At 39.5% G+C, this 14,932-nt stretch overlaps 1 protein-coding gene across 1 annotated transcript in view; it reads right to left on the bottom strand.

The window, feature by feature from the left end:
- WWC3 (WWC family member 3) overlaps positions 1 to 14,932 on the bottom strand; it is a 157,212-nt gene that overhangs the window by 30,055 nt on the left and 112,225 nt on the right. Inside the window, exons 17-18 of the mRNA XM_029284339.1 lie at positions 6,861 to 6,950; positions 3,125 to 3,684 (exon numbers count right to left, since the gene is read on the bottom strand). Coding sequence (XP_029140172.1) covers positions 3,125 to 3,684; positions 6,861 to 6,950 — 650 coding nt within the window. The remainder of the gene's footprint in view (positions 1 to 3,124; positions 3,685 to 6,860; positions 6,951 to 14,932) is intronic.

Below are 14,932 nucleotides of genomic sequence, written 5' to 3'. Positions count from 1 at the left end.
CAATTTTATTCTTCAGGATTTTGATTTCTTAGTCTAGCCTACAGTTTTACTAGTCAAACTGAACCCTGTTAGCTTCCTATCTTGGCAAGGCCAGCTAGTGTTACCAGGAATATATTAATATAAAGTTTATTTCTCTAAATAAATTATATATAATTAATTTATATTATGGCTTTAAATTATATATAATTACTTCAGATTTCTAGGTTTTTAAATGTAAGATTTTGGTTATCTTACAGCAAGAAAGTTTAAATATTTGAGATAATTTTGTAATACAATTTTACTTATTTTGTTTGTTTGCCATACAAACCTTTTGTGTCTTTATTTTCATTGTTTCCTGCATGTTTTCAAAAAGAGAATGCTCTTAACATTTAGAATCAACTTCTATAATTGTGATAGTCTGATTTACCTAGGTTAAAGTATTAAAGAAAATAATATTGCTTTCTTGTTTCAATTTTGTAACATTGCTGTTGCCAGCAAGTTAAGACATACTCACATGAAACAGATTTTCACTGAGGAGTTTATGTCATTTTGTACAATAACTGTCTTCCCACTTTTAAATATTTTATTGACTCTTAAAAGAAACTTCATTTTAAAAGATTAAGTAGTAAAGACTTCTTTGAAATGATCTTTACTCTGTGTGACAACATTGATAAATTAATGTAGTAAAATTATTATGTGCTTGGTTTTCAGGTTGCTTTCACAGTTCCCAATCTAGCTTACAGTTTGGGGTTTAACTGAGAGTTTTGAATCCAAGAACCAAGCTTTTTTATTTTAGCTTCTTGCGATCAACTAGAATTGGCTAAATGCTAGCCATCTGATCTGAAGTAAATAGGGAATGGCAGCTGAAGTTTCAGAACAGAACATAGTTAGTTAATATAAAATAAGAGAACATGTAGCTAATATCAGATGGTATAGTGAAGCATAAATACAAGGAATTAGAATTCCACATTTTTGTTCAGCTGATGCTCTTGTGCTAGCTATTAGAACTTAGATAGACACTGTATACCTAAATATTTAAGATCCGTAAACACAACAATGGCTAATACCAACTATTCTAGTTTATTGCTACGTTACTATTAACTCAATATGGCTAGGAACCAATAGTTACTCCTAAGATTTTTTTTTAATGAAATCATAAAAACATTCTGGCTTTTAAACATGAAAAACAAAACGCAAACTCTATTAATACATATGAGCTTTACTGGCAGAAAGAAAGGAGTAAATCTAGAATCACTTACAGCATTTTTTTCTGTTGTGCCACATGAGGAACAAAATAAAGGAATACTTTAAGTGAAAAGTGGAACCAGTTTGTCAAATCTGACATTTTCATTAAGTCCCCCTCCCAAAAAAAATTAAGCACTTTCCAAACTTCATTAATGAGAGCTAAAAGTCTATAGTACAAGAGAAATGAATATTTCTCTTAAATATTAAAAATATGAAAATGAATTTGTACTAACAATTATTCTTTACTTCTACACTAAGCAAAGAAATACAAACAGGTAACATCAGTGAAAGTTTGGACACTCGTGTCTCTGTAAATCAAAAACAGATCAAGTGAATTATTTCAGAAAATTAGCATATTTCATGGTACTCCAACACTAGATGGCAGTCATTTATACCCTGTGCACTACATTTAGAAACAACAGTGCTGTTCATTTATTTCCCTAATCTTTAAATATTAAAATCAGCAAAATGGGAAATGGACAATGTAAATGCTTAAGAATGTAAATGTAAATGCCTAAGCAACTCAATCACATGGGTATAAAGCAGACATATCTATATGGTATATTTAAATTTTAAATGTTAAAAAATAATCCTGCACAGACCCAAGGTAAAATAGCAATTATTTTTTTAAAAAAATTAAAAATACTAGCTAATAACATTGAAAAATAAAATCCTATATTATAATATACCAAAAATTATAAAAATTGTACTAAAATGCTTGTTATGGAAATTATTGGTCAGTTTATAGCACAAGTGCGGTTTTTGGGGAGGGGGAACTACTATTGCCTTTTCCTTCAAACTACACTCCCCTCTAGAATGGAAAAAAATGAAAATAAGCAATCTTCTTACAAAACACAATCAGAGCAGTTAGAACAGTCACATAACTTGAAATGGTAAATCCTTTTGTAGGAGTTGAAATAAATAAACAATGTTGTTCCATCCACTAGAGTTGGAGTTTTGAAAACTATCCAGAAATTCAATTCAGAACATGGTGGCCCATGTTTTAGCTGTTGTGGAACATATTATACCAATATTACAGGCCCTGCACTGGTTACTGGTACTGTTCTGAATAGAGTTTAAACTGCTGATATTAACCTATAAAGCCCCTCAGTTTGCAACCAGAAAAAAATTGCCTCTTCTGTCCCAGCCAGTTAAGAGTATATAAATATTGTCCCCTTTTTTCAGAGGATCAAGGAAGCCAAAGCTAGAAGTTGCTTCTTCTCCACAATGGTGCTGACACTATGGAATGGGCCCTGTCCACACTAGTTTTTATGAAATGATTAAAAATGGAACTTTTCAAAGAATTTTTCATTAACATCTTCTGCGCCTCTTGTTTCTTGCATCTTTACTACTCTTCTTTCTATTTGATTTTGGTTTTGCAACTTGAATTATACAATGTTTTTACACTGCCATTGTTCTATCTATTGTGACTCTGTAAATTGAGTGATTGTGATGTGTTAAAACCTGAATGAATGAAGAAATATCTTTTTCTTAGGCTTAGAACACTGCAAATGAGTTTCAAAGCACAAATGTTTTATTCATTTCCAATTACAATTAACTTAATCCTATAATTCCAATAAGACTTAAATTATTTTCCTTCATTTGGTTTCAGAAATAGAGAGGAAGGAGTTTAGCATATGAACTCCACAAATTAAAAAGCTAAAATATGTAACAAGCCAACAAAGCATTTTATTTCCTTTCCTTAAAACTTACTATAATAATTTAATGTTTACTTAACTGAAACACAGGCATGCTGACTGATCATAATTTGATTCAGCCTTTTTCCATGTACAACTATATTTTTTTGGATAAGCTGCTATCTACCTTGTGACAACCAACCTATATTCATTGTTCTGTTGATATCTGAAAACAAAATATAAATGGCTAAAAATTAACTTACCACCAGAATTTGGAATATTGATAATTGATAATGCGTCATTTCTTGTGGAATATTCAGTAGCCTTAGATGCCACCATTTCTTGTCCTTTGTCTTCACCCAAAACAGAGCCCTGAGCTCGAAGTATTTCTGAGGCACCTGTGTATGTTACTTCTTCGTACCCTTCTGACTTGTGGACTAATAGAGAATCCCAAGAAGCAGGTAGGAAGGGAGTATCCAGGGGAGAACTTGGAGGTGACAGTGAAGAAAGGGATGACCTTGATGACAATGATGCCAAAGACAGAGGAGTATCTAAAGATCTTTGTTGTTTACTGCTAGCTGGAGATCCAATAGACTCATGATACTGTATATCTTTGTTATGAAAATCAACTGAAACTGGATCATATCGCATATGATGACCATAGTCAACAGCAGTATCAGATTTATCATACTGAGGGAGACCATAGATGTCTGTGAAACTAACGGAACTCAGGGAGCCTCTGCTGGATGCCAATGACCCATGACTGGATGCCAATGATCCTCTACTGCTTCCAGAAGATATTGTCAAAGAACTGGCAGATAAACTGGAATAAGACATATGTAGTAAGTGTGCATTCACAAATGTAGATTCAAAATATGAGGTTTTCCCCCCCTCTTCATTAACTGAAACAATAATCAAGATATACTCCTACTGTATATGCAGGCTTTGCAGACAAAAATTCCATCATTTTCCTTTGTCATTATATATATAACATCAGGAAAAAATAAAACCAGACAAGGGAAAATTAATTATACTGAAGGACTAATGTTACACTTATAAATAACAGAACCAACCAACTAACTATAGAAAATGAGTTGATTTATGCATTATATTAGACAGCCTTGAATTCACATATTTATATCTCCTGTAGCTTCTCTGTCTTCCATTTTCCATCTGTGACTGAATTTGTGATCTGACCTTTGTCCTTCCAAATTATAATCAGACCAAGTCTGCAATTCTGGACTGAATGTGTCTGCATGAAATTGCAAATTATCCTTTTCCTAAGTCACACATACATATAGCAAGAACTGCTAAAAAAAATTCCTTAATTGTATTGTAAAAACAATTGTTTGCTTATCTAAGGTTGTCTATGCTTTCATACATATGCCTCTATGTCTGCAAAGATGAAATTTATGGAACCCACTCTGTGCTGAAAATTTTACCCTTTATATGTAATTTAGATATTCATTTGGGCTATACTCACTCATAACCTGGATAATTGTGCCTCAGAACATGTAGTGAAGGACAAGGGTGGCTAGCAAAAGCACACATGCTCACTCAAGGAAGCAGGTACAAAAAGGTTGTTCTTATTCCTCATTTTATCTATGTATCATACATATTGGAGAAAAGCCATCTGACATGTTTGTTGCAAGAGGCTGTGCTATCACAAAGGGATTAAAGTAAAAACTGCATGAAAAAGTAGAGCAAAGTTGGCATCAAATCTAATCTACATATCCAGATGGTTCTATCTAAAATATTTAGATTCATATGAGCACCAAAGTAATGTTCTCTGAAAGGGACAGCCTAGTTCTTTCTACAAGGTCTTCCTGGATTTGTTGTATGCAGTGCTTTTTTTGTAAAAAAAAAAAAAAAAAAAAAGGTGCCTAAACTCACACATATCATACATCTTGCCTTGCCTACCCTACAAGGTTCCATCCAAAAAAGGTGCCGGAACTCCGCTCTGGGCGTTCTATGAGAAAAAAAGCCCTGGTTGTATGTATGTATAGGTATAGTAGTATATGCACAGGCATAGTATCTGTCATAGTGAAAGAAGTGCACTGAGCCATCCAGATGAAGTGGTTGCTTCAAACTTCAAGGAAAAATACTTCACTTATGCCAGCATATGTCACAAAGTCCTTCTAATGCACTGTTTCTCAACCTTGACAACTTTAAGACAGGCAAACTTCAACTCCTAGAATTCCCCAGCAAGAGGTCTCCAGCCAGCACTCCCAATTCTGAGAGCTGAAGTCCACTCATCTTTATAGCTGAAGTTGCTAAGGCTGAGAAATAGTATTCTAATGCTTTACACACCATAATAGTTAAATAATAATAATAATAATAATAATAATAATAATAATAATAATAATAATAATAATAATAATAATAATAATAATAAAGTTGGAAGGAACCTTGGAGGTCATCTGGTCCAACCCCCTGCTCAGGCAGGAAACCCTATACCATTTCAGACAAATGGCTGTCCAGTCTATGTAGAAGAAGTGCATCAAATCTCTACTTAAGCAAACACTCACTATAGGTCTTGTGGTAAATTTGTATATAGGTAAGAAGGTAACTCAATTAAACAACTCAATGAAGAAATATTAAGAAGGGGGAGGACCAGGTTTCTTTCCTTCATAGCAAATAAGTAATTACCGACACAAGAGAAAGTGTTCATTATAATAAATGTAGAAGACAAGACATCTAATAATTTGTAAACTACATAAGAGAGTATGAATAGAGCCCTTTGGATCTGGAAAGTATCACACTTCAGCAGCCAATATGTTTCTGAAAGTACGGCTCTGAGGCAATAACTACTAGCCTGGAAAAAAATCACAAACCCAGAAATGAATAAATGAATGAAGTTTAAAAACATTAATGATATTTTAAAAAGGAGAAAGCTATGCAAGTATTCAGAAATCACGATCTGCAAGGATCATAGCCAAGCATACTTCCTTGAAATGCTAAAGGAACTACATCCATGGAAAGCTTACAAGGTTGTTCCCAGAATCTAAAAACCACAACTGCTTCTACAATTTGGGGAGGGGGGGTAGAGTATTTCTTTATGTTAGCATACTAGGTAAAGCATTTTTAATGCTTTGCAGTCCTATTATACAACACAATTTGAAGTCTAGATACAGTAAAAATAATTACCAAATAATAAATGAAAAGCTAGCAAAAAGGCAGACATGAAATAACTTGAAGGAATAAGCAATTAAACAGGTTAGAGCAGTAAATTGGGAGATAAAAAGGAACCAATGTAACAAAAAGCAACATTTAGTTCTATTTTGAGGTGGGGTGTATGAATACTTGAGCAATCATAGTACTCAGATCCTATAGACACTCTGTAAGTAAAAATCTACTGTGAGACAGTGTGATGTCATTCTTCATTTTTAAGATCTGCCCCTTCAATATATATAGGTAGTCAGTTCATTTAGTGACCATTCAAAGTTACAACAGCACTGAAAAATGTGATTATGACTGTTTTTCATAGTTACAACCTTTGCAGCATACCGATGATCATGTGATCAAAATTCAGATGCTTGGCTGGTTCATATTTATGATATTTTTTGTGTCCCAGGATCATGTAATCACTTTTTTCAACCTTCTGACAAGCAAAGTCAATGGGGAAGCCAGATTCACTTAATTTATCAACTGCGGTGATTCACTTAACAACTGTAGCAAGAAAAGTTGTAAAACGAGGCAAACCTCGCTTAACAAATGTCTCAACAACATGTTGAGCTCAATTGTGGTCATAAGTTGAGGATTACCTTATACTGTATATTAAACTAACAAAAGTATTTTATTTCCACTGAAACTCAGAGGGGTAATAAATTAGACTAGAATTATCCTAATCTACCCTAATCTAATTATCCTACCCAAAGGATAATTCTAAAGTCTGTCCTGCTGAGATAAACCAATATATTTTTAGAAACAATGAAAAATTAATTATATTATATTATGATTTCCTTCTAACATGCTAATCAATTTCTCTAATATACTAACCTTTTCAATTGTGAGCATAAATAGGAACTTAAACGAGTTGCTTCTTCCAACTGCATAAGCAAACAATTATTCTTCTCTTGTAAGAGTATCCTAAAATAAAGCAAATTTTTTCCTTACTATAATTACTATATAATGTACCTGTTATTTAGAAAATTATATAGCAGAGAACTGACTTAGGTGTTTATAGAGAATATCCTAATTCCGAATGTTTACATACTCCGCGAGCAGGCATGTTGTATTATTATTATTATTACAGCTGGTCATACAGTCAGCCAGCTGTTTAGACTGGATTTGGCATTTTTAATCTACATTATCAAGCCTTTCCCAAGGACCTGGGATAGTCAGATGGTGTTAAAAGTCATTGTTGCAGAATGTAAGCTGCTTATAAACTTACCTTTTGCAACTGACTGATGGTGATTTTCTCAATGCTGATGGTGTTCAAGTGTTGCTCCAGATGTTTTGGGATTACCTAGTATTATTGTACTATCTTTGCTTTTTTCCCCATCAATCATTCTATTTCTATTTGCAGGTATTTGTATTTTGTGATTTTCTCCTGTTCTTTCTCTTCTATTCTGGTGTTTCCAGGTACTGCAATGTCCATTATCCAGATTTTTTGTCTTTTTATTGATAATTGTTAAGTCTGGTAGTTGTGTGGCAGATGCTTGTCCGTTTGAAACCCGAAGTCCCGGAGCACTTTAACCTGTACATTTTTTATTACTTTCTCTATTTTGTGGTCCCACTAGTTTTTGCTTGCAGGAAAGTGGTATTTCTCACAGATATTCCAATGTGCCATTGTTGCTACTTTTACATGCTTTTGTTTGTACTCAGTCTTGTACATCCTCTTTGCAACAGCTAAAACTAAGTGGTCCACTGCATCTTCACCTTCTTTGCAGAGGTGACATTTGCTATCTTTTCATTTCTGGCTTTGTATGTGTTTTTTTGAAGATCGATCTTGTGCAACCAGAATTAGCCCCTCTGCTTCTTTCTTCAACTTTCATTGCCATGTCTCTTTTCTATTCTTCATTTTGTCTTTCTTGTAAGCTTTTTCGGCCTCTCCAGTACTCAGTAAACCTTCATAGTATATTAGCCTCAGTGCAATTCTTCGCTGTCAAAGGACAGATATTCCTCCAATGCCATTTTTCTTCTTCTTTAAGTATCTGGTGTAGTTGCAAAATTCCATGCCCACTTATGATCTTTGCCAAATAGTCTGTTAACATTGCTATATGTGTGAAGGACATGATTCACAGTCATTATTTCTCTAGTTTTCCTATCCAAGACTTCTAATTCAGCCAGTCCACTAGTTCAGCTAATGATTAGAATTGCCTCAGTGTTAATATTGCATTGTCAATATACTGCACTGTGTGAAGTACATTTAGACAAAAGAATGATTATTATGTACTACAACTGAAATAAACAACATTACAAGAAAGTACAAGAGGATAGAGCAAGGACTGCACCAAAGATCTATCTTCTTCTTTTTTTTTTTTACTAAAAGTTTTGGCAAGCAGGACAATAAAATGATGACATCAAGAAAATGAGAGAGTTATTTTTCCATTTTTAATTTCTGGGGTATTTAGTTTTTAGGTTGTCACCTAAAAACACAGGGTAATAAAGGTATAAATTCTTGATATATATTTTTCTTTAGCAGAACAATTAGTATACAATACAAAGTTGTGCAAAGGCCCCTAGGCCACAGCTGCCACCTGCTGTTGTGCTACCCTGAGAATAGTACTGTAAGGACCTGCCCCAGTTGGCTCCTCAGGAAAGCAAAACTTGACTCCATTGAATTGCATCAAAAGAACTTTTACTGAGAGAAAGTGGATGCAGTAAAGTCAGGCAAAATCTGAGAGCTCCGCACAAAGCTCAAAGTAATTCTTCCATTTCCCCAAACCCATTCCCTGACTGGTCCACCAGCAGCCAATGTGATGCTGCAAGGTTGTTTTGAAAACGCTGAGGTTCTAGGCAGATAACAGGGCACCCTTGAAGCCAGGCTGGAACTGGCTGGGAGAGAGTCTTCTCCATCTCCGAAGACAATCCCCCTCTCTAATTTCCAAGCAGTTACAGCAAAAGCGAAAACATGTGAAAGATGCCACCAAACATTCCTCCCCCAACACTTTCCACAGAATGGTAGGACATGATGGTGGACCTGACAAGTACAACCCCATCCAGAACTAAGGATGGAAAATCATCAGATCCAGGAAGCCTTAAAATCCAAACCCACTTGGTCTTGCTAGGGTTGATATTAAACCTGATATATTAAACCTGTATCAAGATTCCACGGCCTCCATGCACTGAGACAGAACCTCCACATCTTCATTTGGCCATCTGCGGTTGAGATACATAAAGAGAGTATCACCAACATATTGATAATATTTTACCCTCTGCTACTGAATGACTTCAAGCAGTGGTTTCATGTACAAGTTAAACAGGAATCTGGAAAACGTTAATACTGAAGCATTCCATGTAACAGAAGTCATACAGCAAGATCTCTCCTCCCCCCCTCTTCCCCAATTAATACAGACTGGAAATTATTCTGATCTTGGAAGAAAGAGAATCAGCATAACAGTGTACTCCCAACCCCTAATCCCTGGAACAGGTTCAAAAGCTGTTAGAACCCAGTTATTGGGAGGGGGTGATTTCTTTATTCTTGTGGGTTCTACCATAATCCTGGGGGGAGGTGGAGGTATGAGCACTACAATGTATCCTCTCTGTTTTCCTCTATCTGCTTGCTCTTTGATCTATTTCCCTTGATGCCTGCCTGGGATAAGAATGGAATGTGCCTACGGCCATCTGCCTTATCTCTAGCTGCGGAAAAAAGAGGTGCGAAGACCTTGGGAATGGTGCCTTATCAACCCTGTTCCCACAGCGGATTCACACCTGGGGACTGGGCCATTTGACCTGGCTGGATTGACTGTTGGGGTGGGGTTTGCCAGTTATACTTTTAACCTATTGATTCACATGGGAAACCCTCAGATCCTGCCTTCTATGCCTGCTGTCAACTTCTCCTAATAAAAGTTCCTTTTGGAATGAAGCTGTTCCAGGAGCTCTGCTTTCTTGGGAAGAGGGATTGAGGCAGGTCCTTACATTAGGCAGGATCTGCAGTTTTGGTCAGCCCGGAAGGAAGACCCTTACCGTGGGGACCGTGCAAACAATGTCGAACCACGGCACAGAGAAAGGAGAAGGCGACCTAGGTGGGGAAGTTCTCCCCCCCCAGGCTGCCTAAGTGGCAGCAGTTCACACTCCTCCACTTCCTCCGACGAAGCCGTAGCCACCAAGCACCAGGATAAGCCAAGATGGTCGAAGGGTGTCGGGAAAAAAGAAGACTGGGAGGTGAAAGCCAGAAAAGTGATCCTCAAATGGGACAGCCACCAGCCAGGGTGGAAGCGAGAGATCACTCCATCTCAGTGAGGAAGATGACGAGAGACCGGCCTGGTCTAGCCGGTTCCTAGAACAAGCTATCAATATGTTGAGGGTTGCTTTTGACTCCTTAAAAGAGGAGAAGGTAAACCCATGTTGGGGCTGGGTGACCACAGACATGACAGAGGAAGACCGCATGGAGAGCGAAGTCGCAAACCCGGGTCCATCCACCAGCACCTCAGAGACTGCAGCGGCTGCCACCCCAGCACAAATCATACCGGCTGGCAGAGAAAGACACAGGGCCAGATGGAGGAGAGGCCACCAGTCTGGACGGAACTTCCCAGCCTTGGGGGTAAAGTTCCTCAGAAATTGGGGGTTTTCCTGGCGCATGTTCTGAGTTATATGGAAGAATATGGCCGGGATATCCCCAGCGACCATGGGGGGGTGAGAATCGTAACCATCACTCTGGAGGGAGCAACCACCAAGTGGATGGTGACCCTACATGACGCCGATGCTCTGGAGCTGCGGATCTTCAATCACTTCATGGCTGCCCTAAGGAGGAGATTCGAAGACCCCTTGGCCGATCGGAAGGCTAGAGAGTGGATCAAAAAGGTGAGTCAAGGGTGTCGCCCAATGGCCGAATACACAGAGGAATTCCGAGCCTTGGCAAGCTGACTCAATTGGCCAGAAGTCCTCGTGGGCCATTTTAAAGATGGACTCAACGATGATCTGTATTACGCCTGCATTCCCCAAGGGGATCCTGATCGACTACACGAGTGATATATCCTGGCTGAGGAAGCCGAAATCGATCGAGGTCACAGACAACAACGCCTGCGGATGCTCACCCTTGGAGGGGGGCCGGGAGCCGGTGAAACCACCTACCACAACACCTAGGTCATCGGCCTGTTTAAGTGTGGGAAGGATGGACACAGCTGAGTGCCGATCAAAGAAACCAGACCAAGTCGGAGGAGGAAAGTCCAGGAAAACACCTCAGCAGCCAAAAGAAACTGTCATTAAGAGCGTGGAGGTTGTCGAGGTCCAAACTCCAACAACCAAGGGGAGAGGAACTCCGATCCCAACAGAAAAAAACCACCCGAATCCTCTGAAAACAACTCAGAGGACGAAACCCTGGTAAGTGGACCCATCGCACCTCTCACCAGGGATGCTGGAAAAGGTCTCATTAAGATCCCTGATAGACTCAGGCTGCACCCGCTGCCTCATAAGCCCAACTCTGGTGGGGAACTTAGGAATCCTGATGAGAAGGCTGAACAAGCCGATTTCATTTGGCCAACTAGATGGGTCCATCACAGGGGGAGTTCCAGCCACCCTTGCATGCAGCCCATTCAACTTATCATAGGGGATCACACAGAGACTTTAACTTTTGTGGTGACCCCTGGAATGGAGTGCCTGCTTATTTTAGGGATGGCATGGTTAACGAAATGGAACCCAAGAGTGGACTGGAGGAAGGGAGAACTGAGATTCCTGAAAGGAAAACACAGTGTAAGGGGAGAGGTTCCAGCCCCAGAAGGGAATAGAGGTCTGGAAGGTGTAGCAATGGCAAATGATGGGGGACTGGATGGCATACCTGAGGAATATCAGGATCTAGCTGAAGTGTTCAGCGAAGAAAGGTCCAACAAACTACCCCTCCCCACTGACCCACAGACTGTGCCATTGAGATCTTATCGGGAGTGGAACTACCTAAGCCGAAAATGTATTCCATGACCCCTAGGGAGTTGGAAGAGCTACAAAAATTTATAGACAATAATTTGGCAAGAGGGTTCATACAGCCAGCAAAACCCAAAACGGCAGCCCCTGTGCTATTCTGCGAGAAAAAAGATGGGTCTCTTCACCTCTGCATAGATTATAGATCTCTGAACACAGTGAGTGAAAATAACCTCTACCCCCTCCCCTTAATGAAGGACATGTTAGCGCACTTGGTGAAGGGGAATGTTTTTTTCAAAACTGGACTTATGGGAGGTGTATTACCGGGTTAGAATTAAGGAAGGGGACGAATGGAAGACAGCGTTCAATTGCCCCATGGGGTGTTTCCAATTTAGAGTGCTTCCGTTCGGGTTGCAAGGAGCACCCACCATGTTCATGCAACTGATAAATGAAGTGCTCCAGGAGCACCTCTAAAAAGGGGTGCTTGTCTACTTAGACGACAACCTGATATTCACAGAGACCAAAGAAGAGCATGTCAAACTAGTCAGAGCAGGGCTAAATAAGTTACGAGCCGCCCGACAGTATGCCAAATTGATTGATTACTAGGGTACCGCATATCTCAAAATGGCATAGAGATGGATCCTGAAAAGGTCTGAACAGTGTTAGAATGGACTCCGTCCCACACCCGGAAACAGTTACAAAGTTTTCTGAGATTTGCTAACTTTTATTCTAAATTCATCCTCTCTTTTGCCCAGATCGCACTACCCATCACAAATTTGTTAAACACTCGGGGGAGGGGAAGCCGAAGCCCAGCCAGCCACTGAAATGGACTATGAAGTGCCAAGCCGCATTTGAGAAACTGAAAAGACTATTCTCGGCAGAGCCAGTCTTGAGACCCCCAGACACTGAAAAACCTTTCGTCATTCAGGCAGATGCCAGTGATGTAGCAGTAGGCGCAGTATTACTCCAGCAGAATAATGAAGGGAAGTTACAACCTTGTGCGTACACATCGAGGAAACTCACGGAAACCAAACAGGATGTCAACGCTGCTAATATTGAATATTCTTGCTTTGACAAAATACGCAGAACTGTCTGGTACTTTTAGAGTTAATTCAGATGAGTGAGGGAGGAGAGAAAAGCCCTCGAAAGGGAAAGGAAGAGAACCTTTGCCCTTCAAACTAATTGGAGAACGTAAATCATGACAGCAAAATAAGGGAGGGGAAATGCTAGCAAAAATAACTGCTTGGGGGGTGGAGATTTCAGATCTTAGCATCCTTCATGCCATGCCGACATTTTGTCACGTGAATAAAAAGACTTTTAGGATAAAATGCCTGGAAGTTCTTTGAAGTGTTTCATTAGTCGGAACCCTGACACAGAGATGGGCAGTGTGGGAGAAGGAAGCCTATAGCATTCGCTGGGCTCTCCTGACATGGTGACATTTCCTGGAAGGGAACAAAATCCCTTTCCAAGTATGGGCTGATCAAAAAAACATAGAGGCTCTAAAAACATCTATCCCCAAACAAGCAAGTAGTCCCAGCACTTCCATCACTTCAATTTCAACATTAGACACTTACCGGGGGGAAAGAACTTCCTAGCAGACGCTCTGTCACACTTACCACAATACAACAGTACAAAAACAGAGATAACAGACCCATTGAGGCAACTAGCGGCTCCAGTAACCACGCGAGCGTAAACAAAAAATCCCAAATCCCTAGCGAGCACAGTGGTAGTAGAATTCAGACAAGACTTAGAAAAGAATGAATGGTTCTTAAGCCATAAGAACTTGTGCACAATGAATGACGGACTGCCATGGGTGGGGGGAAAGCTCTATGTCCCAAAAGCCCAGAGACTAAACTTCATGCACCTTTGTCATGATTCCAAAGTAGCTGGACACTTCGGGTTCATGAAAATCCTTCACCTAGTGAAATGGCAGTTTTGGTGACCCTCGATAAGAAAGGATATTGAAAGCTACGTGGCCAGTTGTCCGGTTTGTGCAGCAACCAAACGGAGACTAGGAAAGACCCCAGGATTGTTGCAGACGGTGGCAACCCTGTCAGCACCCTGGAGGGAGATTTCTATGGATTTTATTGTGGAATTACCAGAGACTGGGGAAAACATCGTCATTTGGGTAGTGACAGATCTGTTCTCTAAGCAGGTGCATTTCATCCCGTGTCAAAAAAATCCCCACAGCAAAGACACTAGCAAAGCTGTTTGTGCAACACATATACTGACTGCATGGAGCCCTACAATGAATCATATCAGATGGGGGTGCAGTTTACATCTGAGTTCTGAAAGTCTTTCCTGGACCTTTTAGGGACCACCCAGGGGCTGTCATCTAATCACCATCTGCAAACAAATGGTCGGTCAGAACGTTCGAACTCAGTACTGGAACAATATTTAAGATGTTTTATAAATTACCAGCAAGACAACTGGACTGACCTGCTTCCCTTTGCAGAAGTCGCGTATCATAATGCCGTTCACTCTAGCACCAGGTATACACCATTCCAAGTTGCAACAGGACAAAGCTTCTACCTGATGCCTGAACTGCCAACTAACGAACCCACCATCCCCTCTCTGAAGGAATGGATTGCACAACTCCTGGTTGTAAGAAAAGCATTAGATGAGGCTAGAGAGGCTTACAAGACTCAGGCAAAACCAAAACCCTTCCAAGTAGGGGAGAAAGTATACCTGTCCACCAAGTATTTAAAATCTCTGCAACCGTCAAAGACGTTGGGACCAAAATTTGTGGGTCCTTTTCCCATTAAGTGGATAATTAATCAGGTAACTGTAGAACTGGAACTCCCCAAAACACTAAGGCAGATTCCCCCTATATTTCACTGTAACCTATTGAAATGAGAATTAAGCTCGCCGTTAAAGCCAGCTGTAGTCCCTCCTCCTCCTCCGATCATGGTAGGAGAGCAGCATTTTGAAGTCAAAGAAATCCTAGACTCTAGAAAATATCATGGTTCCACACAATATCTAATAGCTTGGAAGGACCTACCTCCTTCCCAAAATGAGTGGGTCCATAAGCGACATGTTAGGGCTCCGAGACT

Source organism: Protobothrops mucrosquamatus, unplaced genomic scaffold, assembly GCF_001527695.2.
Source record: "Protobothrops mucrosquamatus isolate PMUCROS unplaced genomic scaffold, P.Mucros_1.0 scaffold_125, whole genome shotgun sequence".
Classification (NCBI taxonomy): Eukaryota; Metazoa; Chordata; class Lepidosauria; order Squamata; family Viperidae; genus Protobothrops; species Protobothrops mucrosquamatus.
This window is presented reverse-complemented; position numbering and strand designations above follow the sequence as displayed.